The sequence below is a fragment of the Acomys russatus genome, chromosome 19, assembly GCF_903995435.1.
Source record: "Acomys russatus chromosome 19, mAcoRus1.1, whole genome shotgun sequence".
NCBI classification, from domain to species: Eukaryota; Metazoa; Chordata; class Mammalia; order Rodentia; family Muridae; genus Acomys; species Acomys russatus.
Window position 1 is genome coordinate 7,513,474 of NC_067155.1, and position 18,029 is coordinate 7,531,502.

General features: G+C 50.3%; 1 protein-coding gene across 1 annotated transcript; it reads left to right on the forward strand.

Moving 5' to 3' along the window:
• Window positions 1-826: 826 nt before the first annotated feature.
• Isoc2 (isochorismatase domain containing 2) lies at window positions 827-14,067 on the forward strand. Its single transcript, XM_051162347.1, has 6 exons — window positions 827-910; window positions 8,977-9,117; window positions 9,577-9,786; window positions 10,651-10,721; window positions 10,817-10,934; window positions 13,861-14,067. Exons 2-6 carry the CDS (start codon window positions 8,980-8,982, stop codon window positions 13,951-13,953), a joined length of 630 nt encoding a protein of 209 aa, XP_051018304.1. The 5' UTR covers window positions 827-910; window positions 8,977-8,979; the 3' UTR covers window positions 13,954-14,067.
• The last annotated feature ends 3,962 nt before the right edge of the window (window positions 14,068-18,029 follow it).

Here is an 18,029-nt window from a genome sequence, read left to right on the forward strand (position 1 = left end):
GGAGCTTTTCCTTTTTGCTCAAGGTCCAGCGTCTTAGGGGAAACTGAGGACCAAGGATTCCAGGAAACAGGACGTGCTGGGCTCCGTGTGGAGGCCATCCGTGGAATCCCGAGGGGGTGTCTGGGTTTCCCTAAGTTGTATTTATTTAATATTTCCCGGCCTTTTTACTTACCCTGTGTTACCTCTTATTTATTCTGTGGTGTGTCTGTTTGTCTTTGCACATGTGCGTATGCCACACCATGCCTGCGGAGGTAAGAAGACAATTTACGGGACTCGGGTCTCTCCTTCCGACATTAGGGTCCCAGAGATCAAATTCTCCAGAGATCAGGTCTCCAGGCTTAGCGCCAAGCTCCCTAACCTGCTGAGCCATCTCGCTGGCCCCTGCAGGCAAGTTTGTATTTTTTATTTTTGTGACAGGCTCTCACTGGGTAGCCCACGATGGTCTTGAACTGGCAATCCTCGTGTCTCACCCTCCCCGGAGCTGGGACTACATGCGGGTGCTACCACCTTTAGCTCAGATAGGAGAGTCAGGTTGGAACCCCCAAATCTTCCACAGGCCCGCAAGGCCCGCAAGGCCGCGCAAGGCTCAGCGATCTGACGGGTACAACCTGGCAGCCTCCACTCAGATTCCTAGTTAGAGTCCTCAGCGGCCGCCACTCACGCCGTCATCCTCTCCCCATTGGTCCTATACACTATTCCCCCGCCCCTTGCGCTTCTGAGGACCAATCAGATCCTCCTAACTGACCCGTCTTAGCTGCCCCGCCCCTCACCAGGGGCAGCCGCGTAAAGGGCACGAACCTCGAGTCGCAAGCGGGCAAAACGGTGACCCAACCCGTGAGAGTCCAGGGGCGAAAGTGCGCAGGAGGGACTTGTTGGAGGGGCTGGCTGGGCTCGAACCTGGTACCACCAGGTAAGTCCAAGCGCCCGGAAAACGGAAGCCTTGTGGGGCGTCCGGTGAAACGGGGCTCCAATTGGATCTCAGGATGGACGGTCAGGGAAGGGCCCCAACCCTCTCCAGAGCTGTTTTGTAGCCACCCCGACTCCAGAGAGGGAGTGAAGCTCACGCAGCGTCACACAGGCTGGAAATCTGGGTTCCCGCAGCGGTGTGCGGTTGCCACTTGTCAAGTTACACAGCTCCATCTCCTTTTCTCTCCGCGGGAGGTCGCTTACCTCAGCCTAGGACAGGTTTCCCTTACTGAGGGCTCTTCCGGAACCTCTCTCTAGTCCACACTCCCCCTTCACTTCTTACACGCCCTTCCTCGACTCTTTTTTTTTTTTTTTTTTTGGTTTTTCGAGACAGGGTTTCTCTGTGTAGCCTTGACTGTCCTGGACTCACTTTGTAGACCAGGCTGGCCTCGAACTCACAGTGATCCGCCTGCCTCTGCCTCCCGAGTGCTGGGATTAAAGGTGTGCGCCACCACCGCCCGGCTCCTTCCTCGACTCTTTCTCTCAGACTGATCATTTATTTTCGATCCCAGCTCTCATCCCAGGTCTCACTTAACTCTTCAAATCATACCCAGCTGGCCTGAACTTTTTTTTTTTTTTCCTTTTCTTTTTCTTTTTTATTCTCTCACATGTTACATCTAGGCAGCAGTTTCCCCTTTCTTCCTCCCCCTCCCAGTCCCTCTCCCAGGCAATCCACTCCTCCTCTTTTCTCTCCAGAAAAAGGCACGCCTTCCTGTGGATATTAACCAAACATAGTATATCAAGTTGCCATAAAACTAGGCACCTTTCCGGGAGGTGGTGGCTCACGCCTTTAATCCCAGCGCTTGGGAGGCAGAGGAAGGCAGATTGACAGAGAAACCCTGTCTCGAAAAACAAACAAGAGGCTGGAGAGATGTAAGGGTACTGACTGCTCTTCCAAAGATCACGAGTTCAATTCCCAGCATCCGCATATTGGCTCACAACCATCTATAACGAGATCTGTATACATAATAAGTAAATAAATATTTTTTAAAAAATAAAAAATAAGAAAAATAACAAACCTGTCTCAAAAAAACAAAACAAAACAAAAAGACTAGGCACCTCCCCTCGTATTAAGGCCGACAAGGCAACCCAGCAGTATGAGAAAAGCAGGCAAAAGAGTCAGAGACAGCCCCTGCTCCCACTGTTAGGAGTCCCACAAGACGACCAAGCTACACCACCTAGGTCAGTGTGCGTAGGTCCATCCCATGCATTCTCTCTGGTTGTCGGTTAAGCCCCAGAGAGCCTCCATGAGGCCAGGTTAGTTGATTCTGTGGGTTTTCCTGTGGTGTCCCTGACCCCCAACCCTGGCTTCTACAGCCCTTCCTCCTCCTGTACCTCAGGATCCCCCGAATCCCAGCTAATATCTGGCCGTGCGTCTCTGCATCTGTTCCCATCAGTGGCTGTCTATCCAGCCTCTGGGTACTGGACCTCCAGGCAGCGTCAGGGCTGGTCTCCCTCTCTTGGCATGAGTCGTTGGTTAGCCACTCCCACAATGGCCAGTTCGGGCTCCTTATCCCCCATTGCTAGGAGTCTTAGCTAAGGTCAACCTCGTAGAGTCCTGGGTGGTTCCCTTACACGGAGTTTCTAGCTAGTTCCCAAGATGCTCCCCAGTTCCAGTGGTCAGAGTCTTGGGAGGTTCCCTTACACGGAGTTTCTAGCTAGTTCCCAAGATGCTTCCCAGTTCCGGTGGTCTCACCCAGTATTTTCTCCTCGGTGTTTTTCTGTTTTTACCTTTCCTTGAGCTGTCTTTGTTACTTAGCTTTACTGGGTCTGTGGATCGTAGCATAATTTTTTTTTTTTTTTCGGGATAGGGTTTCTCTGTGTAGCCTTGGCCATCCTGGACTCACTTTGTAGACCAGGCTGGCCTCGAACTCACAGTGATCCGCCTACCTCTGCCTCCCGAGTACTGGGATTAAAGGCGTGCGCTACCACGCCCGGCTGCAATACTCCATAGGTAAATGTACCACATTTTCTGTATCCATTCTTCGGTTGAGGGACATCTAGGTTGTTTCCAGTTTCTGGCGATTATGAATAGAGCAGCAATGAACATAGTTGAGCAAGTGACCTTGTGGTACAATGGAACATCCTTTTGGTATATGCTCGGGAGTGGTATAGCTGGGTCTTGAGGTAGATTGAGTCCCAATTTTCCAAGAAATTGCCATATCGATTTCCAAAGTGGTTGTACAAGTTTGCACTCCCATCAGCAGTGAAGGAGTGTTCCCCTTTCTCCACACCCTCGCCAGCATGAGCTGTTGCTTGTAGATGGAATCTCAGAGTCGGTTTCCCTGATGACTAAGGATGTTGAGCATTTCTTTAAGTGTTTCTCAGCCATTCGATATTCCTCTGTTGAGAATTCTCTGTTTAGATCTGTACCCCATTTTTAAATTTGATTATTTGGTTTGTTGATGTCTAGTTTTTTTTAAAATTCTTTATGTATTTTGGATAGCAGCCCTCTGTCAGATGTAGGGTTGGTGAAGATCTTCTCACAGTCTGTAGGCTGTCATTTTGTTCTGTTGACTGTTTCCTTTGCCTTACAGAAGCTGTTCAGTTTCATGAGGTCCCACTTATTAATTGTTGACCTTAGAGCCTGGGCTGTTGGTGTTCTGCTCAGGAAGTTGTCTCCTGAGCCAATGAGTTCAAGGCTCTTCCCTGCTTTGTCTTCTATCAGATTTTTAAAAAAGATTTATTTATTATGTATACAATGCTCTGCTTTTATGTACACCTGCAGGCCAGAAAAGGACATCAGATCACAAAGTACATGGTTGTGAGCCACCATGTGGTTTCTGGGAATTGAACTCAGGACCTCCGGAAGAGCAGTCAGTGCTCCTGACCTCTGAGCCATCTCTCAAGCCCCCTCTTCTATCAGATTTAGTGTATAGAGTTTTATGTTGAGGTCTTTGGACCACTTGGATTTGAGTTTTGTGCAGGGTGATAGATATGGGTCTATTTGCATTTTTTCTACATGCAGACAAGCTGTTAGACTAGCACGATCTGTTGAAGGTGCTTTCTTTTCTTTCTTTTTTTTTCTTTTTCTTTTTTGGTTTTTCAAGACAAAGTTTCTCTGTGTTGCCTTGGCTGTCCTGGACTTGCTTTATAAACTAGGCTGGCCTTGAACTCACAGAGACCCACCTGCCTCTGCCTCCCAGTGATGGTGCTTGCTTTTTCCATTGTATAAATTTGTCAAAAATCAAGTGTCCATAGGTGTATGGATTGACATCTGGGTCTTCCATCCCATCCCATTGATGAACCTGTCTGTTTGTATGCCAGTACCACGCAGTTTTTTCATTACTGTTGCTCTGTAGTACAGCTTAAGATCAGGAATGGTGATGCTTCCAGAAGCTCTTTCCTTGTACAGGATTGTTTTTAGATATCTTGGGATTCTGAGTTTGCCATATAAGGTTGAGAACTGTTTTTTTAAGGTCCGTAAAGAATTGTGTTGGTGGCCAGGAGAGATGGCTCAGAGGTTAAGAACACTGTCTGTTCTTCCAAAGGTCCTGAGTTCAATTCCCAGCAACCACGTGGTGGATCACAACCACCTACAATGAGATCTGGTGCCCTCTCTGGAGTGCCATTGTATGTGCAGGCAAAAACATTATATACATAAATAAATAAATAATGGGCTGGAGAGATGGCTCAGCCATTAAAGGCTAGGCTCACAACCAACAATAAATAAATCTTTTTTTTTTTAAGTAAAAAAAAAAAAAGAATTGTGTTGGCATTTTGATAGGAATTGCATTGAATCTGTAGATTGCTTTTGGTAAGATGGGCATTTTTACTATGTTAATCCTACTGATCCATGAGCATGGGAGATGTTTCTATCATCCAATATCTTCTTCAATTTCTTTCTTCAGAGAAATACAAGTCTCTCACTTGCTTGGTTAGAGTTACACCAAGATACTTTATATTATTTGTGGCTATAGTGAAGGGTGTAGTTTCTCTGCTTTCTTTATCTGCCCATTTGTCATTTGTATATGGAAGAGCTACTGCTTTTTTTTTTTTTAAGTTTATCTTGTATTCAACCACTTTGTTGACAGATTTTCATATGTTGAACTGTCCCTGCATCTCTGGGATGGTTCTTGATCATAGTGATGGGTCATTTAAATGCGTCCTTCCTTGTATTTGATTTGTGAGTATTTTGTTGAGTATTCTTGCACCAATGTTCATAAGAGCAATTGGTCTGTAATTATTTCTTTGTTGAGTCTTTGTGTGATTTGTGGTAAAGGTACTTTCTTTTCTGGTTCAATCTATTTGGCATTCTTAAGCTTCTTGTACCTTGATAGGCATCTCTCTCTCTCTTTTTGTTATTGTTGTTGTTTTTGTTTTTCAAGACAGGTTTTCTCTGTGTAACCGCCCTGGCTGTCCTGGAACTCGCTCTGTAGACCAGGCTGGCCTCGAACTCACAGAGATCCGCTTGCCTCTGCCTCCCAAGTGCTGGGAGCATCTCTTTTTAAAGGAAAAATTTCTTCAATGACTTAAAAAAAAAAAAATTATTTATTTATTTAATGTATACAAATGTTCTGTTTGAATGTATACACCTGCCTACCAGAAGAGGGCATCAGATCCCAGTGTAGATGGTTGTGAGCCACCATTTCGTTGGTGGGAATTGAACGCAGGACCTCTGGAACTCAGGACCTCTGGAAGAGCAGACAATGCTCTTAACCTCTGAGCCATCTCTCCAAGCCCTCTTCTATGATTTTGTTGAAGATATTTTCTGGGCCTTTAAGATGGGAATCTTCTCCTGTTTCTAGTCCTATTTTTCTTAGATTTGGTTGCAGAACTCCTGGATGTTTTGTGTCAGGAGATTTTTGGTTTAATATTTTCTTTAACTGATATGTCAGTTCTTCTGTCATATCTCCCATGCCTGAGATTCTCTCTTCCATCTCTTGTCTCTCTCTTCGCTCACTTCTGTTGCTGATTTGCCTTTGCAGTTCCTGTTTGTTTGCCTGGATTTTCCATCTCCAGCAGTCACTCAGTCTGTGTTTTCTTCCTTGCTTCTCTTTCCATTTTCAGGTCTTGAGCAGTTTTATTCATTTCCTTCACGTGTTTGTTTGTGTTTCCCCTTCGTTTCATTAAGGGATTTTTCTCTTTAATGGCCTCTGTCATCTTCATTTGATTGTTTTTAAGGCCAGCGTGTGTGTGTGTGTGTGTGTGTGTGTGTGTGTGTGTGTGTGTTTCAGCTGTGTTGGCATACCCAGGACTTGCTGTGGTCCGATAGCTGGGCTCTGGTGGTGACATATCGCCCTGGCAATTGCTGATTGTGTTCTTATGCTGCCTTTTAGGCATCTGGGTTTGGTGTAGCTAAAGGTTTAGGTCCAATTTCTGAGCTCATCTCCCCCCCCCCATGTTTGTTTGTTTGTTTTTCTCTACCTTGGTTTCTTTTTCCTTTCTGATCTGGCTGAGTGGCCTTTGGTTCTAGAGCTCAGGAAATCCTCAGGTCCAGTGGTACGGTGTTTCTGCTGGTGTTTTGGTGGCCTGAGTGACCTCTGGGGTTTTTGAGTGCCAGCGTTGCCTCTGGGGTTTCTGGGAGCTGCCGTGGCCTCTGGGGCTCCAGGTACTGAAGTGGCCTGCGTGGTTCTGGATCCTGGCATGGCCTGTGGTAGAGCAGTGCTGGCCTGAACATTTTTAAGAAAATAAAATAAGATGCTACAAAAGTAGAAAAACAGCGAGTGGCATGGTTACAATCCCAATGGGAGACTTGAGTTTTCCAGGAGACTAAGCCAAGCACTGGAGTCCAGTGAGGTCTTGTCTTCAAAATAAATAAGTATTTAATTCCAGCACTTAGGAGACAGAGGCAGGTGGATCACTGTGAGTTCGAGGCCAGCCTGGTCTACAAAGCAACTCCAGGACAGTCAAGGACACACAGAGAAATCCTGTCTCAAAAAAACTAAATAAATAAATAAACAAATAAAATAAATAAATAAGTAGTGGGCTGGAGAGATGGCTCAGTGGTTAAGAGCACTGTCTATACTCCCAGGGGTCCTGAGTTCAATTCCCAGCAACCACATGGTGACTCACAACCATCTCTCCTGGGATCTGATGCCCTCTTCTGGCCTGCAGACAGTGCTCTCATGCACATAAAATAATAAATGAATGAATAAATAAATAGGGCCATGTGTTGGTGGTGGTGGTGCACACCTTTAAATTGCTGTCCTCTGTTGCTGTCCACCTCACTAAAGCTAACATATTGTACAGACAGAATATATTACCTGAGCCTTGGAGATGACTCAGTAGGTGAAGTGCCTGCATGCAAGCGTGAGGACCTGGGTTCAAATCCCCAGCACTCATGCCAAAATCCAGATAGCAGTCAGTATTCATCTGTACACACACAGGCATACACCACCCTGTCCAGTTTATTCAGGCATGGGGATTAAGTCCAGAGTTTTGTGTATAGTAGGCAAGCACTCCACCAACTGAGCTCCCTAGCCTCTAGAGTTGCTCTTATGTTTTTTGTTTATTATTTTGTTTTGAGACAGGGTCTCTCTATATAACCCTGGCTGGCTGCCTTGGAACTCACTTTGTAGACCAGCCTGGCCTTGAACTCACAGAGATCTGCCTTTCTCTGCCTTCTGAGTGCTGGGATTGAAGGCCTGTGCCACCATAACCTGGCCTGAGTTTCTATAATAGAAAAAACTCTGATGCTGGGCATGGTGGCATACACCTTTAATCCTAGCACTTGTGAGGCAGAGGCAGAGGCAGGTGGATCTCTGTGAGTCCAAGGCCAGCCTGGTCTAGAGAGCGAGTTCAGGACAGCCAGGGCTGTTACACCAAGAAACTCTGTCTCGAAACACCAAAAAAAAAAAAAAAAAAAAAAAAATCTGTGTCTTTATTACTTAGCTTAAACAACAACAACAACAGTCTTCTGCTTAGCACTTCCGCCCTCAATGTCCCCTCTGTTGGGCGTCCACCTCCCACAGTGACCCCTCTGTCGGGCCTCCACCTCCCTCAGTGTCCTCCCTGTCCAGCCTCCACCTCCCTAAGTGTCCCCTCTGTCAGGCCTCCACCTCCCTCAGTGTTCCCTGTGTCGGGCCTCCACCTCCCCCAGTGTCCCCTTCTGTTGGGCCTCCACCTCCCCCAGTGTCCTCTCTGTCGGTCGTCCACCTCCCCCAGTGTCCCCTCTGTCGGGCGTCCACCTCCCCCAGTGTCCCCTCTGTCAGGCCTCCACCTCCCCCAGTGTCCCCTTTTTCGGGCGTCCACCTCCCTCAGTGTCCCCCCTGTCGGGCGTCCACCTCCCTCAGTGTCCCCTCTGTCGGGCGTCCACCTCCCTCAGTGTCCCCTCTGTCGGGCGTCTACCTCCCCCAGTGTCCCCTCTGGAGGGCATCCACCTCCCACAGTGTCCCCTCTGTCGGGCCTCCACCTCCCTCAGTGTCCCCTCTGTCGGGCATCCACCTCCCTCAGTGTCCCCTCTGTCTGGTCCCTGTGTCCCCGTATCCCACTGACTGAATAATGAGCACAAACAAGCCTACACACAGACCGTGGGAAAGAGCTGCAGAGAAAGCCCAGCAAGAACCCCCAGTTGTGTAGCAGTTTGGGGACCCGGAACAACACAGCCTCCTAGGAGCACCGCTGACTCTTGCGGAAGCTCATGAAACCTCAGATCCCATGGGGGTACAGACATAGTACAGGGGACGTCAGGACAAGTAATCAGGCCCTTTGGAAGATAGGTTTTCCTCTCGTAAAAGTGTGTCTGGGCACGTAGCTTCACTAGCTTTTTCATTTTCTAATTTTTGTTGTTGTTGTTGTTGTTTTTGTTTTTGTTTTTTGAGACAGGGTTTCTCTGTGTAGCCTTGGCTGTCCAGGACTCACTTTGTAGACCAGGCTGGCCTCGAACTCACAGCCATCTGCCTGCTTCTGCCTCCCGAGTGCTGGGATTAAAGGCGTGCGCCACCATGCCTGAGCATTTGGTTCTTGACACGGCTGTGCAGTTTTCAGAAGCACGCATTTACTGAAGACTTCACGGAATTCCTCCAGTCCCCACCCATCCCTGCCCATGGTCCCTCTGTCCACCCCTAGGAAATGGCAGCAGCCAGGGCTAGCCTGGGCCGCATCCTCCCAGAGTCCTCCATGCTGTTCCTATGTGACATGCAGGAGAAGTTTCGTCCCAGCATAGCCTACTTCCCACAGATCGTGTCAGTGGCCGCTCGAATGCTCAAGGTATGTGTCTCCTCCTCCTCCTCTTCTTCCTCCTCCACCTCCTTTTCCTCCTTTCTTCTTCTTGACCAGGCTGCTGGCCTCAAACTCACAGAGTTATGTCTGCCTCAGCCTCCCGGAGTGCTGGGGTTATAGATGCACACTTCCGGTCCCGGTTTACCCTCTTTTTAAGACCCAGGGGTTCATACCCAAGCCCTCCTCCTTCATACCCCAGGAACCCATTGCCCAACCCACATCTTTGGGATCCAGCCCTGTAGCCCTGTGTTTCTTTTTTTCTTTTTCTTTTCTTTTTTTTCCGAGACAGGGTCTCTCTGTGTAGCCTTGGCTGTCCTAGCCTCACTTTGTAGACCAGGCTGGCCTCGAACTCACAGCAATCTGCCTGCCTCTGCCTCCCGAGTGCTGGGATTAAAGGCGTGCACCACCAGGCCCGCCCAGCAGCCCCGTGTTTCTTCACCTGCGTAGGTCGCCCGGCTGCTAGACGTCCCTGTCTTGCTGACGGAGCAGTACCCACAAGGCCTGGGCCCCACGGTTCCTGAGCTGGGGGCTCAGGGTATTCGGCCAGTGAGTAAAACGTGCTTCAGCATGGTGCCCACCTTACAGAAGGAGCTGGATGGCCGGCCCCAGCTGCGCTCCGTGCTGCTCTGTGGCATCGAGACCCAAGTCTGCATCTTGGTGAGACCCTGTCTCGTCCCCTGGGTTCCCCATCCTCAACTCCTGGCCCTCCCTCTTGCCCTGAGGCCCTGGCTGAGCCTGCCTCATCCCTGTTCCAAGTACCACCCAGCAATAAGCATTCTTTCTTTCGTGAAATGAGCTAATTCAAGAGACACGTTATAGCCGGGTGTGGTGGCCTACGCCTTTAATCCCAGCACTCGGGAGGCAGAGGCAGGCGGATCACTGTGAGTTCGAGGCCAGCCTGGTCTACAAAGTGAGTCCAGGATGGCCAAGGCTACACAGAGAAACCCTGTCTCGAAAAACCAAAAAAAAAAAAAAAAAAAAAACCAAAAAAAAAAAAAAGAGAGAGAGACACGTTATAAAGTATTTAAATGCAGATGTATTGGGAGCAGCTCTCCAGAGGTTCACTGGTCCCAAGGAACAGGGGAGACAGAAAAGCGGGGGTGGGGGGTGGAGTGGGAGGATTGAATAGCTTGCCCGCAGGAAGAGGAGAGAGAAAGTATATAGAGGGAAAAAAAGACACACAACGGGGAGGTGGGGGAATGGGGGCGCGGGGCAAGGGGGGTAGGGATGGGAGGGGGCGGGAGACCGCAGACAGACACAGGAACCAAAATGTCTGGGTTATATAGTGAAGAGCCTCTGGGGATGGGAAGGCCCCGGCCCCTGGACTGGAGAGTTCAGGGTAGAGGGACGGGTATGCCAGCCATGCCCTGTACAGGTAGGGACTGAGGGATGCTGGGAGAACCCAATTAAAAAGGCACCTCAACCAAGTGTCCGGGCTCTGAATCCCACTGGGGCTCCGTAATCCATCATTGGGAGCCCTGTTCAGTGCTCAGGGTCTGGACCTGACCTCTCTGCCCTTAGAACACAGCCCTGGACCTCCTAGACCGGGGACTGCAGGTCCATGTGGTGGTGGACGCCTGCTCTTCTCGAAGGTGAGAGGGTGTGTGGGAGGAGAGGATGGCAGCTCCCTTGTGCATCAGGCACCTCGCAGCGTGGACACCTGGCCTCTCTTCCCTCCCTCCTGTAGCCAGGTCGACCGGCTGGTGGCGCTGGCCCGCATGAGACAGAGTGGAGCTTTCCTCTCCACTAGCGAATCGCTCATTCTGCAGCTTGTGAGGGATGCTGCGCACCCCCAGTTCAAGGAGGTATGGGGCCCTATGGGCTTCTGTGAGTAGAAGAAATGCCCTCCCCCCTTTGATACAGGGTCTCCCGTGTCCCAGGCCGGCCTTGGACACACTGTGTAGTTGAAACTTTCGCTGCCCAAATGCTGAGATTACAAGCACAGGCCACTAGACCCAGCTGCCTTTGGTTTCGCTTGTTTGTTTTGTTTTGTTTTTTTCTGAGACAGAGACAGGGTTTCTCTGTGTAGTTCCGGCAATCCTGGAACTCACTGTGTAGATCAGGCTGGCCTGGAATTCAGAGATCTGCCTGCCTCTGCCTCCCAAGTACCGCACCACCAGCCAGCATGTTTTGTTTGTTCGTTGGTTGGTCTTTTGGAGACAGGGTTTCTCTGTGTAGCCTTGGGTGTCCTGGACTAGGCTGGTCTGGAACTCACAACGATCCACCTGCTTCCCAGAGGGCTTGGTTTCCAGCATGTGCCATCATGCCCGGCTTTTGTTTTGTTTGTTAAGCTCTGTGCAGAGCTTCCTAATTTACATTTTAGTGTGTGTGTGTGTGTTTATAAGCGCGCACACTCACTTGAGGGAGCCGGTTCTCTCCTTCATCCCTGTGGGTTCCCAGGACAGAGTACAGGTCAGGCTTGATGACAAGGGCCATTGTTCACTGAGCCATCTCACTGGCTGACCCTTTCTGTTCTGTTTGTTGTTCTTTGGTTTTGTTTTGTTTGTTGTCGTTTTTTTTTGTTTTGTTTTTTGTTTGTTTGTTTGTTTGTTTTCCTTTGTGACAGTCTCACTCTGTAGCCTAGGCTGGCCTCAAACGCACGGCAATCACATACATATTACAGATATGTACCATCTTGCCTTACTGAGGAATATAATTCCTTTGGGCTTCCGAGAGACGTCCAGGTGCGGGGCAGGCTGGAACAGCAACATTACACTAGGTAGCACAGGACAGAGGGGTGTGACCAGCCAGGAGGCCCCTTCAGGCATCCTGAAATCGGTAGTGGGGCTTAGCCATAGTAGGGGCAGTGGAGACAAACGCTCTGGGTCTTTTGGTTCCGTTTTTCCGGAGAGAAATGCTGATGGCAAAGCGGGTGTTTAGCCAAGAGGGAGTTGTGTAGACGGCTCAGGGTTCGTGTGCACAGTGTGGGACTGTTGGCTGTTTCTTAACAATTAAACTTTATTATACAACCCAACTATCTTACACAAGAGGAAAAAAAGGTTAAAGGGAAACAAGAGTAGAATGAGCCGGGCATGGTGGCGCACGCCTTTAATCCCAGCACTCGGGAGGCAGAGGCAGGCGGATCGCTGTGAGTTCGAGGCCAGCCTGGTCTACAAAGCTAGCCCAGGACAGCCAAGGCTAACACAGAGAGACTCTGTCTCAAGAAACAAAAACAAAACAAGAGTACAGTGAACCTTCCGGTATCCGTTGCAAGGCCTGTTCGCTGATCCTCTTCCCAATCCACGTGCACTCAAGTCCGGTCTGAACCTGCTGCTCCTCTCTCCTCACTGCCTGCCTGTCTCTCAAGTGCAAGGGGCAGTCTCTGCCTCCCATTGAGGGTCAATTAGAAACACAGTAGTCCAGGTGGAGTCCCCAGGTCCCCTTCCTGAATTCCAGGCCCAGGATGGCTCCACCCAGTCTATCTCAAGGTTAATCTCAGGGAGTATCCATGGTGTGTCCAAGGGCAAAGCCCACCAAGACTGCTTTCACCTGTGACAAAGCTTACACTCCTTCCCACAGGGACTGTGTGGGAGCTGAGGACCTAAAGGGACAGTGGGAAAGATTAGACTAGTGAAGAAGGGAAGAGTGTCAGCTGTTCACCATTAGGGGTCCAAGAGAGCAGAGCAGACCAAGATGGCAGGGGATTAGCTCTACTGGGCAGGTGCCGTGAGAAGTAGATTAAAAGGAACACCTTTTTTCCCGTGTGTGTGTGTGTGTGTGTGTGTGTGTGTGTGTGTGTGTGTGTGTGTGTATCTGTATGTGAGTGTATGTGTCTGTATCTGTGTGTATGTGAGTGTGTGTGTCTGTATGTGTGTATATGTGTATGTATGTCTGTATCTGTGTGTATGTGAGTATGTGTGTGTCTGTATCTATGTGTCTGTATGTGTGTAAATGTGTGTATCTTTGTGTATGTGAGGGTGTATGTGTCTGTATATGAGTGTGTTCTTGCATGCAGAGTGGGTGTATGTGAGCATTTGCAAGCATATGGTGGGCATATGCGTGTGTGCATGCATGTGGAGACCGGAGGTTGGTGTCTAGATCCTCGCTTGATGGCACTTCCATCTTATACATGAAAGCAGGGTCTCTGTGTCAAGCCAGAGCTTGAGGATGTGGCTACTTCTCACCTGCCAGCTTATTCTGGGGTTCAGAGACTGGAGTTGCGGTGGGTCCAGCATTTATGTGGGTTCTGGGCATCTGAACTTGGGTCTTCACATCTGTGCACTGAGTCAGGGAACCTCCCCACCTCACCCCACCCGCCCTTTTTGAAGAGAGGGGCTTGCTATGTAACCATGGCTGGTATGGGACTCTAACTGTAGATCAGGCTGGCTTCAAAATCAGAGATATGCCTACCTCTGTCTCTTGAGTGCTAGGATTAAAGGTGTGAGCCTCCATGCCCGGCCCAGGAAGACTTAAATTTTTTTGAAATTTTATGCATGTGGATGCTTTGCCTGTATGTATGCCTGTGCACCACGTGTGCAGTGCCCAGGGAGTCCAGAACAAGGCAGCAGATCCTCTGGCACTGGAGTTACAGAGCTGTAAGTGGCAGCGTGGGAGGTGGGAACTGAACCCAGGTCCTCTGCGAGAACAGAAAATGTTCTTACTGCCTGAGCTGTCTTTCCAGCGCCCCAGAAAACATTGAGGAGAGTGGTTGGCTCGGGGGAGGGAGGCTGCCAGGAGGACCAGAGTGATGGCGGGATGATTTTTTTTTTGACTCCTGACTTCTGCCTGCAGATCCAGAAGATCATTAAGGAGCCTGTCCCAGACAGCGGGCTGCTGGGCCTCTTCCAGTCCCAGAACCCCATCTTGCTGAACTCCAGGCCCTGACTGAGGTGGGAGTTTAGGTGGAAGGAAGTGTTTCCTGTCATTTCTGAATCTCAAGAGGCCTGCCCCGTGGGAGGGGGAGCGGTGTTCTCCTTTCCTGATTGAGCAGCTGGTCCTGGAAATGAGGCTTCTGGGTGCTGGAGATGGTGGGGTGACAGGAGTTTGACTGAGGAGAGGTGGAGGTGGGGCTCTGTTCAGTCTGCCTCATGAGCAAAGGGCATAGAAGTGTCACAGATCCGCACCCAGACTCTGAATAAACACTTAGGCTGCTGTGGACCATTATTGGGTTTGTGGGGCATCACTGGATCACTGGGGCTACTGGGGTGTGCAGGTGGGAGAGGGAGATGCGTCTTCTGTAGATGGGGGGAGCGGTCGGGTGGGGGAGTGGGATGCCTCTTCCCAGCTCCAAGCTGGGGCCAAGCAGTGTGCACATCTTGAAGTAAGCTTCTGGCTGTCCCCATCTCAGATGGTACTTACGCCCAAGCCTGCCGGCCCGCCTCCACGACTCAATAACTCTTGCCTTCCGCTACCCTGAGAGGGAGATGTTCCCCCATTCCCCACCCCACCCCCACCCAGTTATCACAGTTGCAGAGGTCTCTGGGTATACCCACATGGCTAAACCCGGGAAAACACTTCCCTAAACAGCTCTTTGTCTGGAAGAGCACCCAGTCCGCTTTAAAGCATTACGCAGGCTCACAGCAGGGTACTTGAGAGGAGCCTGGAAAACCAGACCGCGTGTGGCAGGGACAGATTTCCCTCGTGGAGTCCTTGAATGGGCAGGCTGTGAAGCTGTGGATGCCTAACACCTAGGTTGTGGTGGAGACATCAGGGTGTTGGAGATGCCCTTGTAAAGACAGATGCATTGTTCTTTTCATGGAGAAAAAGCCTTTCAAATAGTTTGCCTTTTTTTCCCTTCGAGACAGGGTTTCTCTGTGTAGCCTTGACTGTCCTGGGCTCACTTTGTAGACCAGGCTGGCCTCGAACTCACAGCGATCCGCCTGCCTCTGCCTCCCAAGTGCTGGGATTAAAGGTGTGCGCCACCACGCCTGGCAAGTTTGCCTTTTCATACCTGGTCCCCAGCCTCAGCAGGCAGATGAGGGGTCCTGGGGCACAAGCCCTGTGACACTGGGATGGTTACTAAGTGACTAATGGGGAGTAGCATACACAGCATGGACACACTAGACAAAGGATTTCTTTCCTAACAGTGAGGAGTGGATGGCATAAGATTTTGTCACTCCTCAGAATCACACAGATTAAGATGAATGGTTTATTTCTGGAAATTTCCATGTGATATTTGAAGACCAAGATGGATTGCCTGAACTAAAACTAGAAAGGGAAAGATCTCAGATTTCATGGGGGGGGGGTACCATGGCAAGATGTGTGCCGGAGAAATTACACCATATAAGAGATCTGGTATAAGGAGGTTTGCTGGGGGAAGGGAGGGGAGGGAGGACCTGAAGACAAGATAGAGGCAGAGGGGTGGACATGTGGACAGGCAGACAGATGGGAGCAGGGCCATGTGCAGAGAAAGGGGCCAGAGGGTGGGGGCAGGGGGAGTGCCAAGGACAGAAAGGGAGAGAGAGGATGCCAGCAACAGAGAGGGTGGCAGGAGGGCCTTCTTCCCCCCCCCCCCCCCACCCCCCACCCCCGCCCCACACCTATGGCACCTAACACTGGTCAGGATCTAAGCAGTTGTTAGGTGCCTGAGGGCAGGCCAGCAGAAAACAGAGCAAGGAAATCTGTCTCAGATTCCAAAGTCCCTCGGACTAATTCTTCACAATCTCTTTTTGGAGAGAGACAGAGACAGAGATGGGTTGATGTATCTGTCCATGTCTATCTGTTGACATCTTTGTAGGATGATCAGTCAGCTGACTGAAGGATAAATACCTGATCCTACTCATCCCTGTTTCTTTCTCTGGAGAACCCTGATATAGGAAACACACGGAATGGGTGGGACCTGGTGGCGCACGCCTTTAATCCCAGCGCTCGGGAGGCAGAGGCAGGCAGATGGCTGTGAGTTCGAGGCCAGCCTGGTCTACAAAGCGAATCCAGGATGGCCAAGGCTACACAGACAAACTGTGTCTCTAAAAAAAAAAAAAAAAAAAAAAAAAAAAAAAAAAAAAAAACCCTAAAGAAAGAAGGAAAGACACCTCAGCTTGAATATGTCATCAAGGCCCTTAGGACCAGGTCTGCAGGTCAGATTCTGCTGACCAGGAAAACAAAGGACCACCATGGATTCCATGGATGCGTGACCCCCTCAGTGAGCTCAGTGAGGGTGTTCTCACTGGGGCAGCCCCCTCCCCCACCCGATATCACTGTCTCCTGAGGGCCCCAGGGTCCCTCCTGAGCTGGTATTTTCTCATTTTGCTTGTTTGTGGACACCTTCCTTCCCAGATCCTCCAGGGATAACTGCTGCCGCATTCCCAGATTCTACACCTGACTGTCCGTCACCTTTTTTGTTGAATAACTGAATACACCTCCTTCCACCTCCCTACGCTGTCGTGGGGACTCAGGGCAGGAAAAGGCAGACTAAGGGCTGCCCTCAACAACATAAAAGCAGCACCCAGCTGGAGTGAGTCAGGACACTGGCGCCCCCTCGTGGAGAGTCCCCAAACCGCAAGCTTGCTTATGTGCTCAGGTCTTGCCTGGCTTCATAAAGCCGAAGGTACTGGGCTGGGCCACTGCTGGCCAGCTTTGAGCCCCGCCCTCCAGCCCTCCAGAGATCTGGAGCCCCACTCTCTGCAGCTCCTTTCTGAGGAGTCGCAGGCCTCCCTTCTGGCCTTGAGAGTTAAAGAAGGACAGGGAAGCACCCCCACCCTCACCCCAGGCCACCCCATCTCCCAATCCCAAGGATGTGTGTCCAGGACGAAAGAGACCCAGGTGCATCCACATAGGAAGGCGGGACCTGCCCTGGTCAGGACAGAAAGATTAGATAGCATCTGTGTAGAGGACACTAAGACCCTAAGAGATGGGAGGGAGGCATGGTTGCATGGGCCTGAAATCCTACTTAGCATTGCAGGACTCCCTGACTAGGCAAAGTCCAGTAGCACATTTTATTCGCATCGTGACAACCGTTCCAGTCATAAACTGGGCATTCTTCTTGCTGCCTGAAGCTCTCTGTGGGTTCTTGTGCGCACACACACACACCCCTCCTGTGAGCTCCAGGAGGTAGGGGCTCTTGTCTGTTTTGTTTGCCCAGAGTCCTAACACCAATTTCCTGGGCTTGGCCCGTGCTCATTGGAATTGGGGGGACTATTGAGGCGTCAGACACCAGGCAGAGAAGGTGAGGGGTGGAGGGAAGGAGCAGCCCAGTACTGTGGGGCTCTTGAGGATCCCACCTGAGGTTTAATAATAAAGACACAGAGGCATCTATCTATATAGGCTAAGGCTGTTGGCCATTTTTCCTGGGGCAGATTCTTAGCTATAACTTCTGGCTTCACCCGACTTCCCTGCCACTGAGTCGCTCCAAGTGGCTCTCAGGGCCGTGGCTGCTAGTCCTGCACCCCAGCCAAGCTGTTGGCTCTTTATTGTGCAAAAAGCCACATTCCAGTCTGAGCCAATGGGAGGCAGGACAATGCCAGACCCATCGCTTTGGGTTGCCCTTTGGCATTGAGGGCTGCGCGACCTTCACTGCAGCAGCAGCTTGGCCATGTGATGAGGGACAAGCATTTACACATACACACACACACACACACACACACACACACACACACGGAAAGCTGATGGTGGTGTATAAAAAGTACACCACCAAATATTCTTCCAACACTTAGCTCTGACAGCAATTAACTGAAAACACAAGGACACACCTTCATACAATGTGGGGGAAGGCCACCCCAACAACCCAGCCACTGGGAGGGAAGAAAGGAAAAGTCACGTGCAGGGAATCCTACCATCATCCTCTAGTCTTTTCCTATGTGACGTGCAGGAGATATGCAATGGGTCCTCAGAGTGGACAGGGTCTGGGTCTGGGAGCAGAGCTCTGGGCTGTGGTACACGGTGGGAGTCTGGGCTTGGTTTATTTTTTTTCCCAGGGTTTATTTTTACATGTTATGGGGCTCTGGGAAAGAAACCCATGGCCT